General features: G+C 55.3%; 5 protein-coding genes across 5 annotated transcripts; 3 read left to right on the plus strand and 2 right to left on the minus strand.

Moving 5' to 3' along the window:
* The first annotated feature begins 696 nt into the window (after positions 1-696).
* Positions 697-2846, plus strand: EV422DRAFT_257978 (uncharacterized protein). The gene is made up of 3 exons (XM_053065778.1): positions 697-1244; positions 1308-1401; positions 1491-2846. Exons 1-3 carry the CDS (start codon positions 1185-1187, stop codon positions 2672-2674), a joined length of 1338 nt encoding a protein of 445 aa, XP_052922140.1. The 5' UTR covers positions 697-1184; the 3' UTR covers positions 2675-2846.
* A 2539-nt stretch (positions 2847-5385) lies between these two features.
* Positions 5386-11967, plus strand: EV422DRAFT_542739 (SNF2 family N-terminal domain-containing protein). Its single transcript, XM_053071295.1, has 8 exons — positions 5386-5746; positions 5830-5985; positions 6058-6174; positions 6260-6387; positions 6453-6515; positions 6583-9958; positions 10052-10187; positions 10262-11967. The coding sequence occupies exons 1-8, from the start codon at positions 5663-5665 to the stop codon at positions 11761-11763; spliced, it is 5562 nt and encodes a 1853-aa protein (XP_052922141.1). The 5' UTR covers positions 5386-5662; the 3' UTR covers positions 11764-11967.
* A 918-nt stretch (positions 11968-12885) lies between these two features.
* On the minus strand, positions 12886-14629 carry EV422DRAFT_571013 (Pex12 amino terminal region-domain-containing protein; the record flags this gene model as incomplete). Its single annotated transcript, XM_053072944.1, has 7 exons — positions 12886-12951; positions 13038-13203; positions 13266-13432; positions 13513-13685; positions 13756-13837; positions 14199-14350; positions 14428-14629. The coding sequence occupies 7 exons, from the start codon at positions 14627-14629 to the stop codon at positions 12886-12888; spliced, it is 1008 nt and encodes a 335-aa protein (XP_052922142.1).
* A 2197-nt stretch (positions 14630-16826) lies between these two features.
* Positions 16827-17514, minus strand: EV422DRAFT_571014 (putative acetyltransferase; the record flags this gene model as incomplete). Its single annotated transcript, XM_053072945.1, has 3 exons — positions 16827-16959; positions 17032-17312; positions 17380-17514. The coding sequence occupies 3 exons, from the start codon at positions 17512-17514 to the stop codon at positions 16827-16829; spliced, it is 549 nt and encodes a 182-aa protein (XP_052922143.1).
* Positions 17515-19182: 1668 nt separating this feature from the next.
* EV422DRAFT_571015 (uncharacterized protein) lies at positions 19183-20523 on the plus strand (the record flags this gene model as incomplete). The annotated part of the gene is made up of 1 exon (XM_053072946.1): positions 19183-20523. The coding sequence occupies one exon, from the start codon at positions 19183-19185 to the stop codon at positions 20521-20523; it is 1341 nt and encodes a 446-aa protein (XP_052922144.1).
* Between the last annotated feature and the right edge of the window lie 215 nt (positions 20524-20738).

Here is a 20738-nt window from a genome sequence, read left to right on the forward strand (position 1 = left end):
TCCACCCTCCTGCACACGACTCTAACCCCGCCCGGCCGCCATGCTGAAGGACCAGCCCGACAACCCACCACCTCCTCCTCCACCACCACCACTCCCCAACTCCATCACGCCCTCCGAGGCCTGGCTCACCCGCAAAGCCCCACCCTTCACCCGTCCCGACGTCCTCTCCCACTCCCAAACAACCTCCCCGCGCACCCCCAAACGCATATCCCAAAGCTTCCTCTTCACGGCCCGCAAAGCAATGAACGACCCCAACTTCCCTTACAACGACCTCACCAAATCCCTGTTCAGTCTATCTACCAGTAGTTTCGCAAAGTCGACGAGGAACTTATCTAGTCCGACGAAACCGCCGCAGCAGCTACGCATTGGGGATGGTGCGCGGCGGGATGGGTCTGCGAGCGCTGATGAGGCGACGCTGGTGGAGGGGAGTGGGAGGCAGACGCCGCGGACGGTGGGAACGGATTTTGGGGAGGAGGACGACTTTGAGGTGAATGTTACGGATCTGTCGCTGCCACATATCGATGAGGATCGGATAGAGGAGGATATACCAGAGGACAAGGCAGAGACGGAGGCGGAGGCAGAGGTGGACATATCATCAATCTCCGGGTTGCTGGAACCACTAGAGCCAGACTCAAAGCAGGAGCACGACAGCGAGAAAGAAGACGAAACAGGTCTCCTCAACGACGAAGACGACGACAACGCAAACAACGTGTCGGCATCGTTGACACAGGACGAGCAAGTCTACGTAGACGACGGGTCCCGTCTCCGACTCGAGCATCTCACTTCCTACGCCGAAGACGCCTCGCAGCTCCGGTGTGCATCCCTCTCCCCATCGCGGAATCAACTCGCCAGTCGGTCGGGGTTCATCCCGCTCCTCGACGACGACTCAAAGGACGAGGAGGAGACCTCCCCAAGCATCGACCCTTCGTTTGCCGAATCGTCACCACCGAGGCATATCATTCCCACCGACGACGTGAAAACAACCACCGACGCAATCGACACATCGTACGAACTGAAACGCGCCCACGAAGAACTCACCTGGCTCCGCGACCAGTTGCATATCTCAGAATCCGTGCGCATCCGACTCGAGGCCGAGGCCGCGAAGGTCAATGTGCAGCTGGCGGAGATGAAGACGGTCAAGGAGGCGCAGGCGCAGATGCGGGAGATGTATCAGGCGCGGTTGGATGAGGCCGCTGGGGTGGTTGAGGGGGTTAGGAGGGCGGGTGAGGAGCAGGTGTGTTGGGGTGCGTTGGTGGTGTAAGGATGGGTTTTGCGGAGGGACTGATCTCGTTGTGGGTGCGTTGCAGATCCGAGCATTGCAGGATGAGAACGCGAGGTTGAGGAATGAGAATGCGGGGTTGGCAAGGCAGGTCTATGAGATGCAGGAGAAGAATGCTCAAGGTGAGACGAACCCGTTCGCCTTTTCAGGACCACTATCCCAGAAGCAGAGGATTGAATGCGGCAACTGCTTAACCTCTTCCCTCGCCTAGCAACAATGTCCGCTCAACGCGAACTCGAACTAGAAAGTGTGATAGAGGCCCTTCACCACGAGAAGGAAGACCTCTACGAGCGCCTCAAAGCCGCCGACGTCGCCAAATCGACGGGCGAACAGTCGTTCCGCATCTTTTCCCGCAGACTGCGCACGATGCAGGAGCAGCTAAACTCCGCACACGAGGAGACGGAGACCATCCGTGCCGAGTTGCGACGGATGCAGTATGAGGCCCCCAACGCGCCCATCTCGAACGGGGATGGCTTCTTCAGGGAAAAACTGGAGGAGGTGCAGAGCGAGAATGCGGCGTTGAGGAGGATGGTGGAGGAGATGCGACACGACACCACCACCGATGCGGGGCACCCTACCACGCCCTCGTCGCGGATCTCAACGGCACCGCCCTCCCGCGTCCCCAGCGCATTCACCTCCCGCACACACAGCCCCGCCCTATCCCGCGCGAAATCGATGTCGGTCACCGCGTGGGATCAGCATCCGTACACGCGGCAGGACTCCTCACCCTATGCGACGTCACCGTACGCCACAACAGCGACGTCGCCGTACGCGACGACATCACCCACCGACCATCAACGCCGCTCCTTTGCGGAAAAGATGCGCTTGTACGAGTCCGACCCGCACCTCCCCGCCGTAGCCGCAGCGCCGTTGACCGCGTCGTCGTCGCCGAGGATGTCACCGCGCATGTCGGCCTCGGTTCTGTCGGCCGACAACCCGTTTGCGAACCCCGGGAGGCGCGCGGAGGTGGCTGGCGGGGTATACACTGCGCACAAGGGGCGGGCGGGACACACCGGGGAGGCGTGGGCGGACGGGCATAGTCCCGGGCATGGGTTCTCGCCGGCGAAGGGGAACACGCTCGCCGGCGGGACCCCTGTGACACCGACACCGCCGGCGGCGCAGAACGGGTACTTGCAAACGAGGGACGAGCTGAATCGGGAGCTGGCCGCGCTGGCGGCTACGAAGGCGGCGGTACGTGTGTGGTGCTTTCCTGTCTTTTTTTCGTGGCACTGTTTTCGGGATGTGGGACGTCCCCCATACTCCACAGTTACTCCCCCCCAATCATGTCTAAACCTGCCGATTTTGGTTTTAGTTGACATCGGAAATGAGCAAGATGCCGCTCACAGGCGGCCGCACGCGGCGCCGGAAAGAAGAGATCGAGGCGCAGCTGGATGATGTCGATAAGGCGATTGGCGGGGTTAAGCGGCGGATGAGGGGGCATGGGATGATATGATGTGAGATCACGGGCGTGATGAGATGGGTGGGGGGTGGATTACAGGTAGGGACGAATGTGTATATAGGGGACGTATCGATTGATACGCTTGTACTGGGTGATGGTGGGTCGGCGTATGTGCGAGTGAGCAAACCCCCGTTTGACGGTGTACATATTGTGGAGGTCGTGCGGGACAACCAAATGGGGATGGAAGTGGGGTCCGTGCAAATCTGCAGCGCAAGAAAACATCCCTTGCTTTGAAAGCGGCCCAGGATCCAGTTTCGGATTTCACCTCCATGGTTATAGTCACACGTACCCATCAGAGCAGAGGTGATGACGCTGATGCGCTATGAGATGCCTCTGGACATTGTCGTGAACAGTCTGGCCATCACCTTCATGGGCGGGTGTGCTCCAATCAGCATTCCACCCACATGGAGCTGAGCGTTCCTCCCCACCTCCCCAACACAAGTCCTCGCTGCCACCCTGACTGTCAAACATGTTTTCTGGTTGGGCAAATCTGTCGAAGTCTTCTCGATAGACCGCAAATGCTTCCTTGCAAGTCTTGGAGCAGCATCCGTAGCAAGAGAACAGGTGTGATACCGGTCGTTCCTGCCATGATCTGTCGCATGGAGGCGCGGTCGACATTTTCAGGCCTGCTGGTCAACTTGTGTCCTCGGTCAATCAAGGTCGGGAAGGTTCATATACCCAGTGCTTGCATATGCCATCCCGGTGACGTTGATCTTGCCGTTCCACTACAGTGACTCCCCCGACTCGCTTTTTGCACCGGGGCGGGCGTATAGCAGGCATCGTCCCTTCTACGTTAAGCAGATGTTTCTCTTCTCCATGGACGGAGGTGCTGGATGGGAGAGAGCCCATCACGGTTTCGAGTTCGTTTCTGCAACCGGGAAGTTGTAAATTTGCCCTCTTTGCCTGAACTGGGGGTCCCTCTCTGTCTTGTGGCTCCAAAATGCCCTCTCATTGACATTTCCTTCTTTCGTTTGCATTCGCCGCAGACTCCATGGGCAAGCGTCCATATGACTTGATGAGACTCACTTTGCAGAACGGCGCATTTCTGAAGGACGCAAACTACTGCGGGAGGTCCGTTTTCATGAAATGGGCCTTTCTGCGGAACGAGGTTGGATTGAGAAATGAGAAATGGGCGGAATCCCACCGACACTCACCTGAGGGCGGAAGCACCGGGCGCCAAGTGGACGGAGACGACAGTGGACAGACAGACACAACACACGCTCAAGAGGACTGTCTTTGTAGTCTTGGAAGTGTTTGCTCGTACAGTACCTCTTTGCCGTGGGAACCTTTTGTGGTTTGCTTGTGGTTGCTCTCGCTGCTGTCTGCGGGTGGTGTCTGAGACGCGCCCCCGCTCCCAATCATGACGGCTGCATCTCAATGGTGTCGCTCCCCCACGGCGAGGTTCGTTTGTTTGCTGGTCGCGCGAGTTCAGCCGGCTGCCGGTCGTGGTGACAAAAATGGTAAGCACCCGCCATGAAAATTATTATGAGCAACAATAATATGCCCCCCCCCCCCCGAGGAATATGATGGAGAGCAGAGAGAGAGAGAGAGAGGCGTCGGTGGGTCCCCCCCCATAGCGACACACTCCGCCAGACAGAGCAACACACAACTGTCGTCAGGCAGGCAGTCAGAGAAAAGAAAAAACGTGCGCCGAGAATAAGGTGCCCAGAGATATCGGACTAAGCAGCATAAGCCACTAGAGAGTCAAGCACAGCACACAGCAACGGGTGTGTACAAGAGACGCACTGACCTGCTGACCTGGCGTTGGTGGCGATTTTATCCCCCCCCCCCCCCCCCCCCCCCCACACTACATTTCTTGCACTGGTAGGTTGACCCTGGCTTGGGATCTTGCGGACGATGCCATGGCGAGCGTGAAGGGGAGCCATTGTATAGGTGGCGGGAATTTCAAGTACAGGTGGAGGACTTTTGATGGGGGGAATTTGGGCGGCATGGATGAGGAGAGTTTGCTCATCTCCCAGACATAGCTCCGCTGTCTCTTGGGCGGACTAGGCTTCTCCAAACCGGGGCCCAACTTGTGGTGTCGAGTCCGGAGGCAGGATAGACAACCTCCACTTCAGCGAGGAAGCGGACGGGAGCGAACCGGAGCTGCCAGTCCAGCAACAGTCGCCTGGAATAACACAAATCCTTTCGCTTTCCAAACTAATCCACATCTCCCCTCCCCATCATTTAGAGAACATCATGGCAGCCCCACCACCATACACCCACCCAGAAGCGGAACTCACAGATCCATTCGACTCGGATTCGGAATTATCCGAGGTTTCTGATGAAGACAGGCAGTCCATGGGCCCAGCATCGCAGCAGTCCGTTGTGCCCTTGCGGAGGAGGGCAGATGATGATGAGGAGGAGGAAGTTTTTTTGTCGGATGATGAGGATGATGTATGTATGTCCACTGTATTAGCGAGCCTTAGCACCGAGCGTAGCGAGGTCGACCAGACCGAGCGCTTTCCTCAGCGGAGCGAGCTTCAGATCTTTTGCGAGCGAAGCGAGCACCACATTGCGCCAAAGGCGCAAAACTCCCCTAACCGCATTTCTTAGCGAGCCTGGCGAGCTTCAGATCTTTTGCGAGCGAAGCGAGCCCCACATTGCGCCAAAGGCGCAAGACTCCCCACACCATGATCGTTGATGATGGTTGATGGTCGAGGATTGGTTGATTGGGTTGATGAGGTTGTTGGTTATCGGTGACTCCCAACTTGGCACTCACTCTCCGCTATCCATAGTCGGACCTAAACCCCGAAGACTCCGACGACGACGATTTCGACGAAGCTGAGACGGTCCGCGAAAAACGGGAAAAGCTCGCCAAGCAACGCAGAGCGGAGGCGGCGCTCAAGAAGGTCAAACCGGTCAAGAAATCCAGCGACGGCGCAGCCGCGCGGACGGTGCCGTTCGACTCGGTCACGATACCCATGGGCGATAAGTTTGCGATTGAGAAGCTGATCAGTTGGCGGACGGGGGTGGATGGGACCGAGGAGATCATGGTTAAATATAAGGTGGGTGTGGGCGCCGCTCTCCCGCTTTGATTTTCGTTTCCGACATTGCGCAAGGATTGATCGTTTCGCGTGGCATTTTGTAGAATATGAGCTATTACCATGCAGAATGGCTCTCCCGTCCCGCAGTCGAAGCGAGTCCCATGGGCAAGATGCGCGTCAAACGGTTCCTGGATAAGCCTGTCTGGGACACGCAGAGCCAGTGGACGGAAGATGAACCGTTCAATCCTTCTTTCAAACTCGTGCGTTTTTCTTCCCTCTCGCTTTGCAGACACTTTGAATGTGTGGGTTGACGCATACGTTACGTTTCGCAGATTGACCGTTTACTTGATGAAGGAGAAATGGGTCCCGGAGAAATCTTCTACTTGGTCAAATGGAAGGCGCAGACATATGACAACAGCACTTGGGAGTCTGCGACACTAGTCAACCAGGTATGTATCCTGACTTCAACGGCTATTCGCTCCACAAGGCTGTTGCGATGCTCACTGGTTGGGCTTTCCATTCCGTCTTTTCTAGCTCGATGCGGAGAAAATCAAGCAATACAACCGCAGAAGGATACTTACGCAAGATAAAGAATCCAGCTATACACATCCACCCAAGAGACCATTACCCAAGGATTGGCGGAAGATGGATGATTCGCCTGCGTATGTTGTATTCGCCGATCTCGAAAACCAGGGTTGGACCATCTGACAAAGAGTTGGTTCTACAGATATAAGAATGATATGATCTTACGGCCGTACCAGTTGGAGGGATTGAACTGGCTCTTGTTTTGGTATGTTAGGCTTTATGATCCTGTTTAGGTGATTCTAGTGTATGCTAACGCGTTAACGATTTCAAAGCTGGTACAACAGACAAAACAGCATCCTCGCCGACGAAATGGGCCTCGGCAAAACCGTGCAATCCACCGTCTTCCTCGACTACCTCTACACCAAAGAAAAATTCTGCGGGCCCTTTCTAATCGTCACCCCGCTCTCCACCATTGGAAACTGGGAGCGCGAGATCAAGACGTGGACGAATCTGAATGTTGTCGTCTACCATGGCCGCGAAACCGCCCGGAATCTGATTGTTGAGACGGAGTTTTACTACCGTGATCAGAACAACCACATTATTACGGGGATATTCAAGTTCGACGTTATCCTGACGACGTACGAGATGGCCATGTCCGGCGCGGCCCAGCTCCGCCCGATCAACTGGCGCTGTGTCGTCCTCGATGAAGCGCACCGGTTGAAGAACAAGACCTCGAAAGTCGCCGAGATCCTCAAATCGTACAAGATGGACCACCGTGTCCTTTTGACTGGCACGCCGTTACAGAACTCGTTGGAGGAGTTATGGGCCCTGTTGAACTTTTTGCAACCGGAGCGGTTTGTGCATGAAGCCGAGTTCCAGGCGCAGTATGGATCCCTCAGCAGCGCGGCCGATGTCGAGAAATTACAAGCATTGCTGAAACCGCTCATGTTACGCCGGATGAAAGAGGACGTGGAGAAATCCATCCCCGTAAAAGAAGAAACCATCGTCGAGGTCGAATTAACCACCGTCCAGAAGAAATACTACCGCTCAATCCTCGAAAAGAATTTCGGATGGCTGAAACAAGGCCCCAGTAAACGCAACGTGCCGAACTTGATCAACACCATGATCGAACTGCGCAAATGCTGTATCCACCCGTTCTTGCTCAAAGGCGCCGAGGACCAGATCATGAAGGAGAAACCGGCGGATACGGTCGAGCAGCATTTCCAGGCGCTGATTCAGGCGTCGGGGAAGATGGTGCTGATCGATAAACTGTTGGTGAAATTGAGGGCGGGGGGGCATAAGGTGCTGATTTTCTCGCAGATGACAAGATGTTTGGATATCATCCAGGATTATCTGCGGGGACGGCAGTGGCAGTTTGAGCGGATTGACGGTGGAGTGAGAGGGGATCTACGGCAAGCCGCGATCGACCGGTTCTCTGCGCCCGATAGCGAGACCTTTGTCTTCCTCCTCTGCACGCGCGCCGGAGGGGTCGGTATCAATCTCACGGCGGCGGATACATGTATCATCTTCGACAGCGACTGGAACCCGCAAAACGACCTGCAAGCCCAATCGCGGGTCCACAGGATCGGGCAGAAACGCCCCGTGCAGATATACAGGCTGATCACGCGAAACACCTACGAGCGGGAGATGTTTGACCGCGCCAGCATGAAGCTCGGGCTCGATCGCGCGATCCTGCAACGCATGGATGGGGATGCGGCCATGGAAGGGTTCGACGCGTCCAAGCCGCCGTCGTCGCTCTCCAAAACGGAGATCGAGGAACTGTTGAAGAAGGGCGCGTATGGAGCCATGTTGGATGATGAGGCGTCCCAGCGGTTCTGCGATGAGGATATCGACAGCATATTGTCACGCCGGACGCAGGTGGTGAAACATGACGCGCCGGCGGCCCAATCTGAAAAGGGCTCGATTTTTTCAAAAGCGACCTTCTCGGCGGGGAATGCGGATAATGTGGATATCAACGACCCCGATTTCTGGGACAAGATGGCCGAGAAAGCCAAACTGGACATCGTCGAGCCGCTCTCCACCGAAGCGGAGCTTATCATCGATTTACCACGGCAGAGGCGACAGGTGCAGCGGTTTGGCGCCGAACGGCACGGGTTGACGAATTTCAGGGGGAGTCCGGTTGTCGAGGATGATGGCGATGAGTGGACCGCCAATGGGGGCGGTGCAGGGGCAAGGCAACACCGTGCCCAGGCGGAGGTGATCAAACCGTGGGCGCAGGCGGAGAAGACGCGGCTGGAACGCGCGATGATGGTGCAGGGGTTTGATTCGTGGGATGTGATGTGCGGTAAAGCGTTGAATCGGAGGTTTCCGGAGGATGTGAGGGGGTGTGCGAGGGCGATGGTTTTGCATGGGTTGGGCTGTGCGGTGATTGATGCGGAGACGCTTGCGGATGTCAAGGGCGCTGTTGGACCTGAGATTGAGGAGTTTGTGAAGGACGGGAAGTTTGTCATTCCTGAAGTGCCGTACCCGAACCCCTCGCGGAGGCAATTGGCCGAGTATCGGTCGTTTATGCTTGACGCGCCGCAGGAGTATCTGGACCATCTGGAGAAACGCGCCAAGAATATGTTGATGCGGGTGGGCATGATGCATTGTATTCGGTACCGCATCAAGCCGCAGAAAGATACACCTATGCCGAGGGTGGTGGGCGCCCCGCCGGCAAGTTGGTGGGGCCCAAAACAGGATCTGCATATGTTGATTGGGATCGCCAAGCATGGGTACGGGCAGTATGATAAGATACGGGCGGACCCCGACTTGTGCTTTTTGGCGCAGACGTTCGGCGGCGCGGAGAACAATGCGAGTGCGGGACAGCAAAATGGGGGAGATAGCACCACCAAAATCGAGCTTGACAGCCAAGACGAGGATGAAAGCAAGACCAACGACGAGGACGCGCGTGATAACGCCGTCAAAGACGAAAAAGACGATACCCTCGAATTCGACGATATGGACGACGACGACCCCGACGCCGGCGGCCGCGGGTCCGAACTCCCCTCCGGCGCCGGAACGCCCTCGCTAAACGCCACCGACTCCGCGGCCCCACCCCCTCTCAACGGCACCGCCAACGTCTTCCCGTCCCCATCAGACCTGGGCTTCCGTCTCCGCCGGATCATCGCAGCCTTCACGAAACAGCTGAACGCCTCCGCGCGCGAATCGGCTAAACAGAAACAGGCGTCTGAGAAAACAAGGTTGAAATTGGAACGCGAGCAGGAAAAGATTCGGGCGAGGGAGCAGGAGTATTCGCGGAAAGATAGGCAGGAGTTTCAACGCACTTTGCTTTCGTATGGCGTTGATACGGTGCCGGGACAGCCGGATGTGAGGGATTGGACAAGGTTCAAGGAGCTCAGTTCACTGAAGAAGAGTCCGGAGGCGCTTGAGGTGTATTTTGGGAAGCTGGTGCGGGATTGTGAGGAAATTGTGAGGAAAGCCGAGGCTATACCTGATCAGGACGCGGATGTGACTGCTAATGGGGATGCGGCGAATGGAGACGCGACGGCGAGTGGGAATGGAAAGACCTCTGTGAATGGGAGTGCGAATGGGACTGGGAATGCGGGTTCGCAGCCGCAGCCTGTCGCGGGCGATGAGGAGAACGCGGACACCCAGGAGGATGTGACATACGACCGCGCGAAACGGATCCTTAAACGGGTTGACCAGATGAGGATCTTGAGGTTGGATGTGTTGACGCAGCCTCATGTGAGTTTTTGCATCACACAGTACCTGTGATTCGTTGACCAGTCTTGTCGGGTATGTTCATGCTGACGGGTGATATTCTCATTCTATTATAAGCTGGAGCAGAAGATTGGGCTGTTGAAGCGACATGGGCGGTCCGGGTTGCCGACGTGGTGGACTGCAAAGCATGATTTGGACTTCTTGAAGGGCGTTGCGAAGTGGGGGTTGACGAGGAATGACTTGATCATTGAGGGTATGGCAGTGGAGATTGCAGATGTGAAAATGCAAAAATTGTATGCTAACGTGTATCTTCGCGTGATTGACCAGACCCCGACCTAATGTTCTACGAGCTCCACCAAGAATTCCTGGCCTCTCTCAAGAAACGCGCCTCAGAAAACCTCGGAAAAGACGAGCTAGTCGACGGCAAATGGGAAGACAAGTTCTGGATGCGCGAGCCCGTCGCCCTCCGCCGCTTTGACGCCCTCATCGAAGCCGCCATGAAACCCTTACCCAAACCCCGGGGAAAGCCCGGCCGCAAACCCAAAGACGCCGCGTCATCGCCTGCCCCGCTGCAGAAGGGGCAAGTTACGCCGTCGGAAACCCCGACGAGGGGCCCGGGTGGGAAGTCGGTCAAGTTGAAGCTGAAGTTGGGGCAGACGCCGGAGGGTGGGGATCCAGGTGCTGGTGCTGCGGAGGCGGCTGGGACAGGCGACGGCACGGCATCGCGTAGACGGAAACGGGACCGGGACGCGGCAGACCGGGAGAGTCAGGTATTACCGCCGGCGGCGTCAAAGAAAAAGCAAAAGAAGAAACATCGCGAGTCGCCGGCTGTCGAGCGCCATCGCGATCACGACCGTGACCGGAAACACCGCCGGCGTGAACGTCGCCGCAGCGAGACGGGTTCTAGCGGCGACGACACGGACACGATGCTGCAGGCCGCGCGGCGCAAGACGGACCGCAGCCGGAAGAAGCGGAAACGCGATCCTAACGACTCGGACATCCTCTCTGACGACGACAGTGATGTTGACCTGCGTTTACGGTCGCGGAGGCAGAATGGGGAGAGTAGTACGGCGGTTGGAGGACTGGAGCAGAAGGACCGCAAACGTAAACGATCTTCCGTGGGCAAACCCGATAAAGGCCACCATCGCGAATCGAAACGGAGGAAACGGAGTCGGTACGACGGTTCATCCAACGACGACGGTCTGCTCTCGTCCCCCATTTCGGACCTCTCCTCGCCATCCCTCTCTTCGTCCGACTCCGACTCCGACCGGGATCTCAAGCGCCGGCGGAAACACAACCACGCATCCTCATCATCATCCCGGAAACAACACCGCCACTCCCGCCCATCTTCCTCAAACGGAAGAAATAGCAAACGCCGCTCTTACTCCCCCTCGGACTCCCCCTCCAGTCTCAGCGACACCGATAGCGACGTATCACCACCGCCCCACCGACGCCGCTCATCCCATTCTCATTCACACCGCGAACGGGAACGGGAGCGGGACCGTCACACTAACCGACGACGATCGCATCACTATGAGAGCGATCTGACCACTTCCGAAAGCGAGGTGGACCGGCAACGCAGCCGGAAACCGTCTTCGTCGTCTAAACACGCCAGACGGTCTGATGTCGGCGGTGGGAGTAGCCGACATGGTGGCGGGGTGCAGAAACGGGGAAGGGAGAGTCGGGGGCGGTTTGTGTCGCCGCCACCACAACCGCAACCGGCACAGCAGCCGCAATCGTCGAGTCATGGCGCGAATGGGGCTGGAAGATTAGTGGAGGACGAGCATATCTTTTCGTCGGGGAGTTTGAGTGAGGGGTCTTTGGCGTGAGGATGGATCACTTGACATGTGACGTATGGGGTCTGGACCATTCATTTCGCACCGGGAAGTGGAGGAGTAGGGAATGGCCATGGATCAGGTTGGATGTTGTTTCGGTCTGCGGGTTAAGGTACCCGCCGACCTTATGCGCACACATCCCTACATTTTGTCCCCGACACTGCTTGAGATTATGCGTTTCTTTATGTCATAGTGGGATTGTTTTCTGTTGTGTAATTTACAAAAGTAAAGGAATGTTCGTATCGCTTTGGTAATTTATCTGATCGTGCGAAAGCGGGAAATCTACTTTCAAGTAGCTCTCTTCCACGACCGCCGTAGGAAATGATACACGGAGGTGAGATACCCATACAGCCATCTCGAACAGACGAGCACCGTGAACTGTATGTCGCCGTGAAGACATCTTTTCCTCACATGATGTGGCTAGGGGAGGGCCCGGCGCGTCGCAATAGACACCCATGTCAATCCAGGCTCATGACCGTACGCACTACACCGACGACTAATGTACGTTGGACGTGGAACAAGAGTCGGCACGAGTGTACTACGCCAGTCTTCCAGAGACTTGCCACCGAACCGCCCATACGAAATGTCCGCGGCAGGAAACCGCGCCATCGTCTCCACGTCCAGGGCACTAGAGTGTGGTGGGATGTACTACGCGACCTCTACAATGTTGTGGGATGTACTATTCGACCTCGTTCTGTGTGTCGGCCCTTCAGACCTCAGCGTGGCAGGGGATGACACCCCGGGGATCCGTTTTCCCGTTCGTCTGTGGGCCGCGCCAGCGGATCAGTCGGTATGGGGGCGCGCCGGGGCATCCATCCATATTCCATGCGGGGAATCTGAATGGGGTCCGTGGCGCTGAGGGACGTTTGGCCTCGGCGGCCACTATCCTCCTCTACGCCGGCGATCTCACACCCACTGGGCTGGCGTCGGCATATGGGATTTCGCAAGCGTGCGATGATGGTTTTCCGTCTACCGCTGCCTTGTCTGGATCACAGTATATGTCACTATGGAGCTTGCCATACCAAACCCCGTCACCGCACCAGTTATACCCCTGACGGCAGCCCTTGGAAAAGAAACGAAGGGGTCGCGTTTTGCGTACTGGCAAACATTCGGGCCTCAAAAGTTGTTGACGAGGTACAAATGCGATGGGTTGACGTCTTGCCGGCACAGGGGGCATTCGGCCTAGATATCGTGCGAAAAAGTCCGGTGTCAAAACGGTGGGACTGTTCAGGGTTCAGTTTCCAGTTTTCCAAATCGCCAAAACGCACCTTATTCTCACACCACCCAACAATACAACTCCAACAAAACACATGTCCGCATGGCGTCGCAGTCGTGTGTTTCCGCGGGCTCAGGCACAGCATGCATTTCTGCGCCGCGGCGGTGTCGGCGCTCGATGGGAAGTTGAGGGTTTCCCATTGTGTTGGGTCGTTTTCACTAAAAGGAAACGATCACAATGAGAATGCAATGATGGTACGGAGACGAGCATACAAACGCACTCATTGTAATCGTCGCTGGAATTGTTAGATTTGGAGGTCGCAGAGGTGGAGAGGAGGGACTTGCGCCCGTGCAGGAACGCTTGGACCAATAACTGGATGGCGATGAGGACGCCAAGGACTTCGTAGGTGGGTTGTTTTTCGTCCGGGCGGAGTTGGCGCATGAAGATCTATGGATCGAGAATCGGTTAGCGTGAGGTCGCCAGTACCCCACGTGTATATACAGAAAGGTGAGGGAGAGAGTACATACGTATCGAATCCCCAGTAGGCGTTTGGAGAGATGGTAGAAGGAGCCGGTGAAGTAGAAAAGGGCGAGGTGGATCGAGTGGAAGTATTTGGTGGTTAGGTCGCGGAGTTGGGTGAGGAGGGTTGTGAGGCGGGCGGAGGTGCCGGTGATGGTCGTGGGGTCAGATCTTGACGGGGCTGTGCGCTTGGGGTTAGAGACTGATGGCACGCGCATAGATGCGTATTTGATGCTTTTGGGTGAACTCACCTGTTTGTTTCTTGAGCCGGTTGAGGAGCTTGGTGAGAGCGTACGGCGATACGACGTGGAGGAGGACGAGGATGGCTCGCGTCTGATGGTCAATGCAGGATAGGGAATATTGGGTCAGCTTGATTTTTGAGGCCCGAGGGTTGATTGGTTGATGCAAAGGTTGCTCGCAAACATCCAACGCTCGCCGGAAGTAAAAAATCCGACGAGCCGAAGTGAAAGACAAATTGCGTCTTTATCGCGCTCGGGTTGCCGTGAGCCAGATCGACCCCACGCTACTGCTGGCGCAATGACATCCCGCCTTGGGCGCAGGGAACGCCCTTCGCTCGCAATTCACTCCTCTTGTTGGTCCTCCCTGCCACTCGGTATTACACTGAATGGGCTTCGCCCGCTGGCGTCTCGCGTCCCCGTCCCCGAGTACTCGATCTCCTCGCGTTAACACATACCGCAACAGAAGGATACAGATTATTCCTCGTCTGCATGAGATCGCAGTACTCCTCGCCTAGCGTCCTGCTTCCAGCGGCGGTAGTAAGCCCATGATAAGTCAGGTCAGAAGCGACGTTGAGGGCATTCTGATATTTCAGCAGCGTCCGCGTTCCTGAAGGGTACAGGGAGACCGTTAGAATCACCACACAGATATATACACATAAACATATGTAAGGGCTCGAGCCATACCAAATATATATCGAAAAACGCCCGTGGCTTGCTCCTGGACTAGGTTCTGGTAGTAGGTGTCTTTCTGGTTTGCTCGGATGATGTCGGGCTGCGACGCGGCGGGGAAGGTCAGTACCGACGCCGACGCCAACGTCGGTGGTGGTACTGGCGGCGGCGACGGGGAGGTGGAGGAGGGAGCTGTGGTGGTAGTTTCGGCAGCCATATGAAGCAGGACGAAACGCTTGAGAGAGTGAGGGTGCTCGGTGCAAAAGAGAGATGCAAAATCTGCAAAAGGGGGTGAAAAGGGCCAGGGGGCAATCGGGAGCAGAACAGAGCGGAATAGGGCGTGGGACATCTCAGCCTCTCACAGAACCCCATCCCCATCCCTCAGCTTCAAAAACCAACACAACCACGATCCCGCAGACGATGGTTGCTCCAGCAACAGGAGGACTACGCCGAGCACTACGCTACCTCCCGCTGCCTCTGGCGCAAGACGAACTTGGTATGTACGAGGTGTCAGTCCTGGACCACCCACTGTTTCCGTGCTGACTTTCTGCATCCATCTCCAGTACGACTTTTCGCGTACCGCCTGTTGCGCTCGCGAACAAGGCAATGTGCAATCGTATCTTTGAGGGACTTCGGCTCGACGTATCCTTTTGTCGAGCAATCTGCATTTTTTTTTCTACTCGTCAGAAGTTTCTGGCGCTGAAGGCAGCGTCGGAAGTGAGCTCGGCGAAGTATCATGGCTTTCTGGCCGAGAGATTGTGGAACCTGCGGAAGGAGAGCCGGTGCAGAGGGCAGGGATGGCATTTTGTCCTCGGATCAGGAGAGAATGAGCCATGGTCTGGTCCGACGCAGTGGAGACTCGCTACATGAGTACATCGATGTCATACTCATTTTCGGCCATTCGGCCGAGCGCCCTGCTTGTGCGAGGAACGGGGCACAATCTCATCGAAGAGGAGCTGCGATAACGAAGGCGTCACCGTTTTGAATGCCATTTTGGGCTACGACACTTGCGCGCCACTGTCGTCCGCGAGTGGGTTCGGAGGTCATAAAATAGTGAGGGTTGCTCGGATCTCGCACAATCAACCGACCGGGCGAATGAATCCGTGGGGGGTCCCAGACCACGACTAGTCCACTGAGGATGTCCGCTCCTACCATCTCAAACTCACAGATCGCAAGAAGTCGGCACTGGCCTCAATTGCTGCTAGATCGCCAGCAATTGATTGTATACCGCTTCGCGTGAGATGGTTCACCCCACCTTTGCCACATGATGATATTTCCGCTAAGGATCATCCTGAAGGATACGACGAGTGCCCGGCATCTGCGCTGATTTCTTTCGAGATCGGCAATAGATGCGTCTTGCGGGAAGAAAACCCGTGCCACTTTTGAACGCCGTCACATATTTCGCTGAGGAAGCGGTTGTGCATAGCGTCAAAACGGCAAGGCGAAACAGCCTGTCAGATGCTGGGCTCGCTCCTCGAAAGCCAACTCAGATGTGGGAATTCGCCAGCCGATCTGAGCATCTGGCCGTGATTCTAAGATACACCGGGTCTATCTTATCAGTCGTGCTTGTGGTCCCATTTCGACCCCGTTGTGACGCACACTATGGCAATGAGATGTGTTCACGGCGAAGGCGAGAAAGCGGGCGTTTTGGACATGCGCACGAACTCTCATACTCTACCGATCGTATACCTTGAGAGAACCAAGCCATGTTGCAAATGTCGGAATAGCAAGGCGTTTCCGGGCGGTCTGGAAGACTACTATGGCTCGCCCCTGCTGTCGCGACCATTACCGCGTTTACCGGCTGTCTTGATGTCCTCAGCAGCTTCTGCTGCCCTCCCGTTGCCCGGTGCGACAGATGCGGAAGTATATTTCCTTCCAACAAGGCTCACGGAAGTTGCATTCGCTGTCGACAACCCGGGAGCGGTCGATTTAGGGGAATGCTGGCCTCTCTGATTCGTACACGAACTAAGGAGGTGCTTGTGGAACCGGTGAAGGCGTTTGTTACCGCAGACCTGCGTGCGTGAGCCTATTACGTAGTATCCGCTCTGTGGGTGACGGCCCTTACATAGCAAAAAGAGATTTGAGGCCCAGACCCACGTAGCACACATCGTTAGGAATGAGTTCATTTCTTGACTTGATACAGTAAAAAGATGCTGACATCCTGGTCTAAGCATCGATACAGTCGTGATGCTCAAGATACTACGCTTTTGTGGTAAAATGTCTGTACTTCTGCCGGCTTCTATATGCTATATACCATCTCTACATGTCCATTGTCTACATTGTCTTGACCAAGAGCTTGTGAGGGTGTGTCGGGGTCCTTCTGGGGTTGCACAGAATCGTTCTACTCCCCAGAGCGAGAACGGAAAGCAAACTGTATCCCATCGGACAATTCAACGATTCGGATCTACGCCGGTTCAAAGTTGCTTCTCTAGATACACCAGCCGCCCATCGACGCCAGGCAGCAGCTGCGCGCGATCCGAGGTTTGAGGGAAGTCCATCAGCTTGCCGGTTGACACGAAGCCTTTGCGTTGGTACCAGGCGATGATACTAAACAGAAGAGAACCCCATATCAGTGCACTCGTTCCCCACGCAGATGTAAACGTGAAGGATGGTACATACTCCTTCCGCACATGTAACACCGTAATCTCGGCCGTTGTGCACCCCTCTGCCCTCATCCTCCCAAACGCCTCCTCCATCAATAGGTTCCCCACACCCTTTCCCTGCAACGCATGCCGCACCGCAAACAGTCCGAAGTAGCCGCGGCCATTCCCCCTGAATTCGACGTCGACGCAGGCGAGCGGTTGTGGGGACGAGGCCGGGTGGTAGACCAGGAGGACGCCTTCGGAGGTCGGGCGGGAGGCTATCAGCGGGATAATTTCAGAGGCGTAGGCTCTGTCGCCCTGCAGGTAGAATTAGGGTGGAAGGTTACGTGAATATTGGGTGGCACTGGGAATGGAGCGACGTTACCTTTATGAGGTGCTTCTCGGTGGTCCAGCCCCCGTCGCCCCTGTAGGCCTCGTTGAGGGTTGCGACGATGGCATCGACGTCGTCGAGGGTGGCTGGACGGATATCTGCTCTGGAGGCTTTCACTTCGACAGTCATGGTGGAGCTGGGCGGAGTTGAAGGAGTTCGGAGTCACATTAAACGCGGATACAACAATGCCGTTCAGATAACCACCGTCCAAACCAAACCCATTCACAGTTCAGACCGACGCCAAAACACCATGTCCGCCCAAGAACCCCTAGTCTTCGTAACCGGCAACGCCAACAAACTGCGCGAAGTGCAAGCAATTCTCTCCCCCACCGGCCTCGCCGTCCATATGCGTACGTATTCAACACATGAACGAAGGAAGAGGAGGAAAAGTAGGGTTCAGGGCTAGGGTTAGGGTTAGGGTTAGGGTTAGGGTTAGGGTTAGGGTTAGGGTTAGGCGACAACCGCTTCCTGAACCGCGTCTAGTAGGAAAGTACCGCGTACCCTACTGTTTCAGGAAACCAGGGCTGCGCTGTTGTCTACCACGTAAGTAGTTGAACTCTCATAAATATCAGTTGTCTGTCGACAGAAATATGGTTGAGCGACAGTGATATGACTTCCGAGATAGGGTTAGGGTTAGGGTTAGGGCGAGGTTTAGGGTTGGAAACCCCACGCGTACGTCACGTATGGACAATAATAATATGTTTTCACTGTGATGCCCGTAATGTTGGTAACGGGAGTTTTTGGGCGTTAACAATGTTATGGAAATATGACAACGGCGATAACGCCCATTACTGGGGAATACACTATCCTGAAGGCATATTCAGTTCCAACGCTCAGAAAAAACCTTCATATTGCAGCTGAAAGGGTTCATACCTCTAGCATTTACACTTCCTACGGTGGCCTATTGAGATCATCCGCTTACAAGCCAGCCTCATCCGCACTATGTCATTCAAGTTCAAACGGCTACTGTCGGAGCTTCACACCTTTGCATCCTTTTTCACACGCGTGCTGCTTGTTGGCACGATAAATGGACCGGATAATGGAGTAGATTCACTTCCTTAGGACGATCTGGATTGCGCCGTATGAACTTGGATGGGAACCCGTATGAACTTGATTAGGTAGTTGCATATGAAGTTATAAATCAGCATGTGAATAAGAAAAAGATGTGCGTGTCAAAATATACTGCTCTATGTGAACTGAAAATGCGTTCAGGATACATATGCCGGAAACGGTACATGGAAAGTAATGTAAGACCATACGCAGTTGCTGGTGTTATCTGTGTTAACAGCGAGTAGTCACGGTAGCCCCATTTATGGTGGAAAATGTACATAAAAGTAACCCTGCACAATTACAGTACGCTCGGTGGGCTTTGAGAAACGTCACCAGTGCCAACAGCTCAGGCAGGTTACTCCGACTGGGACGCGGAGTGCTTTGATCTGCTTTGATCGTCCGAGCATTTCGAGGCTTTCGACGAGCCCGACGCTCTTGAGCTTTCGCGATTTTCCCACGGACCATCAAAGCGGAACGGACGCCTCTCCCGTTTCGCATAAAGGAGACCTCTCCTTCTGGAAGAGACTCCCTTGCTGCTCCACTTCTCTGCCCGTTGCGCTGCCTCGTCCTGATCTCTCCGCGCAAGGTAACCGGCCTTCCTCGCGAAGAAACTCAGAGTTAGGGTTAGCCGGCGAACTTAGAGCCTTCTGGACCAGCCCTCCGCCGCTTCTATTAGAGGCGGCAACGCCGCCGTGGCCAGCATTGTACAGTACTATACTGTACGCCCCGAATCTGAGGTTTCCCGGGATGAGTTCTCCGAAACAGCTACGACCCGTGCGACAGCAGTGTGAAGCAGCACATGCTACTGTTTGTGGCATAGAAGCCCAACTCTCGTCGCAAACGGCATTCCAACAGCTCAACCATGATGACCTCGTTCATGCCGCCACCGCCAGTTCAGACATGATTGCAGAGGCTGACTCCAATTTGCGGGCAATTACCTATATCTCTGAGCGATTGAAACGAACCCACACCAAGATCAACTCTGGGAAAGTCTGCGGGATGGCGTCAAGCAACTTGGCCACGTTGATTGTCGGAACGAACTTTGAACAGAAAGCACCCGCTGCATGCAATGAGGACGGTGCCAGTTGGGAGCCGCTTACCCTTTTACTGCAAACGCACCACACGGAGGTCCACATGCCTGAGACACTAGAGAAGGGCCAGAAACCACCCAAAGTGAAGAACATTGTTGAGATGCACGCTTTTGCCTTCTGCAACATCGACGGCCATGGTGGAACTTCAAACATCGTGGTTTCTCCACTCTGGAAGCGGGCCAACACTGGTTTCCTAGAGCCAAACCATTTTGAGGACTCTTCGGCTTTGCACAACCTCTTCTCACGGGGAGGTGCATGTCGAATCTTTGCAGTATCCGGTCGCCATAGCAAGATCGGTGTCCTACGCTTCCCCGAAGCAGACAATGCATCTTGGGAAGCATTGCGTCGGGACATGAAAGAACTCCCGGTCCAGCGGGACATCAAAGACACCTCGCACTATTTGATCGGCCGCCTTGCAGACCTCAAACTCTACACGATGACCGCCACCTGGTATCAAAACAGCAAAGCGTCCATTTACCCGTTGTCAATCACCTTTCTGGACGCTCAAGTGTATCAACACCTCTCCGAAACTGCCAGGGCACTTGCCTTTACGACGGTCGAGTCGGTCGTGACCAATCTCAATCCAGCGCTTCCACGCACGGTTCCCCAATCGCCAACACCGCGTACACATCCCGAACTGGAGACAATGCCATCCGTTGGAAAGGAGGATGGTGTACCATTGACAAAAAAGCGTTCACATCAGCGTAAACCTCTTTTCCAAGTAGGCTTCTATGCTGACCTTCTGGATTCGAATGACGCCCAAACATCCGTCACGGCGATCACCCTCTCAATGACGAAACAAACCCTTCCTTGGGCAAAACCGCCCCCACTTGTCACGGCCCTTGGCGTGTCATTTGAAAGCGCCCTGGATCAACGTTTTCTGGATGAGGTGCACCGAAATAATTCAGATGGGTCCGCTAAATACCGAAAATTCACAGTCGAGGGGGGCGTTGACGGCAAGCTTCGCATCTACACCGAGAAGCGTGTGCGGATTTGATTCGCACGTGTGAGAGGCTGGCATCCGCGTGTAGATGTATGGGCATGTATGGCATAGTAATTTGTCATTTTTTCATCACAGAATTTTGTGTAAGATAGATGCAATGCCCAAATGTATGTGAACATAGTTCAACAGTGATAATAAAAGCGCGTACGCCCTCTTGAGTATACAAGAAAAAAAAAATACGCCGGGAATACGCCGTACTGAAGTCCACC

This window comes from Fimicolochytrium jonesii (assembly GCF_025526975.1).
Source record: "Fimicolochytrium jonesii strain JEL569 chromosome Unknown EV422scaffold_30, whole genome shotgun sequence".
Classification (NCBI taxonomy): domain Eukaryota; kingdom Fungi; phylum Chytridiomycota; class Chytridiomycetes; order Spizellomycetales; family Powellomycetaceae; genus Fimicolochytrium; species Fimicolochytrium jonesii.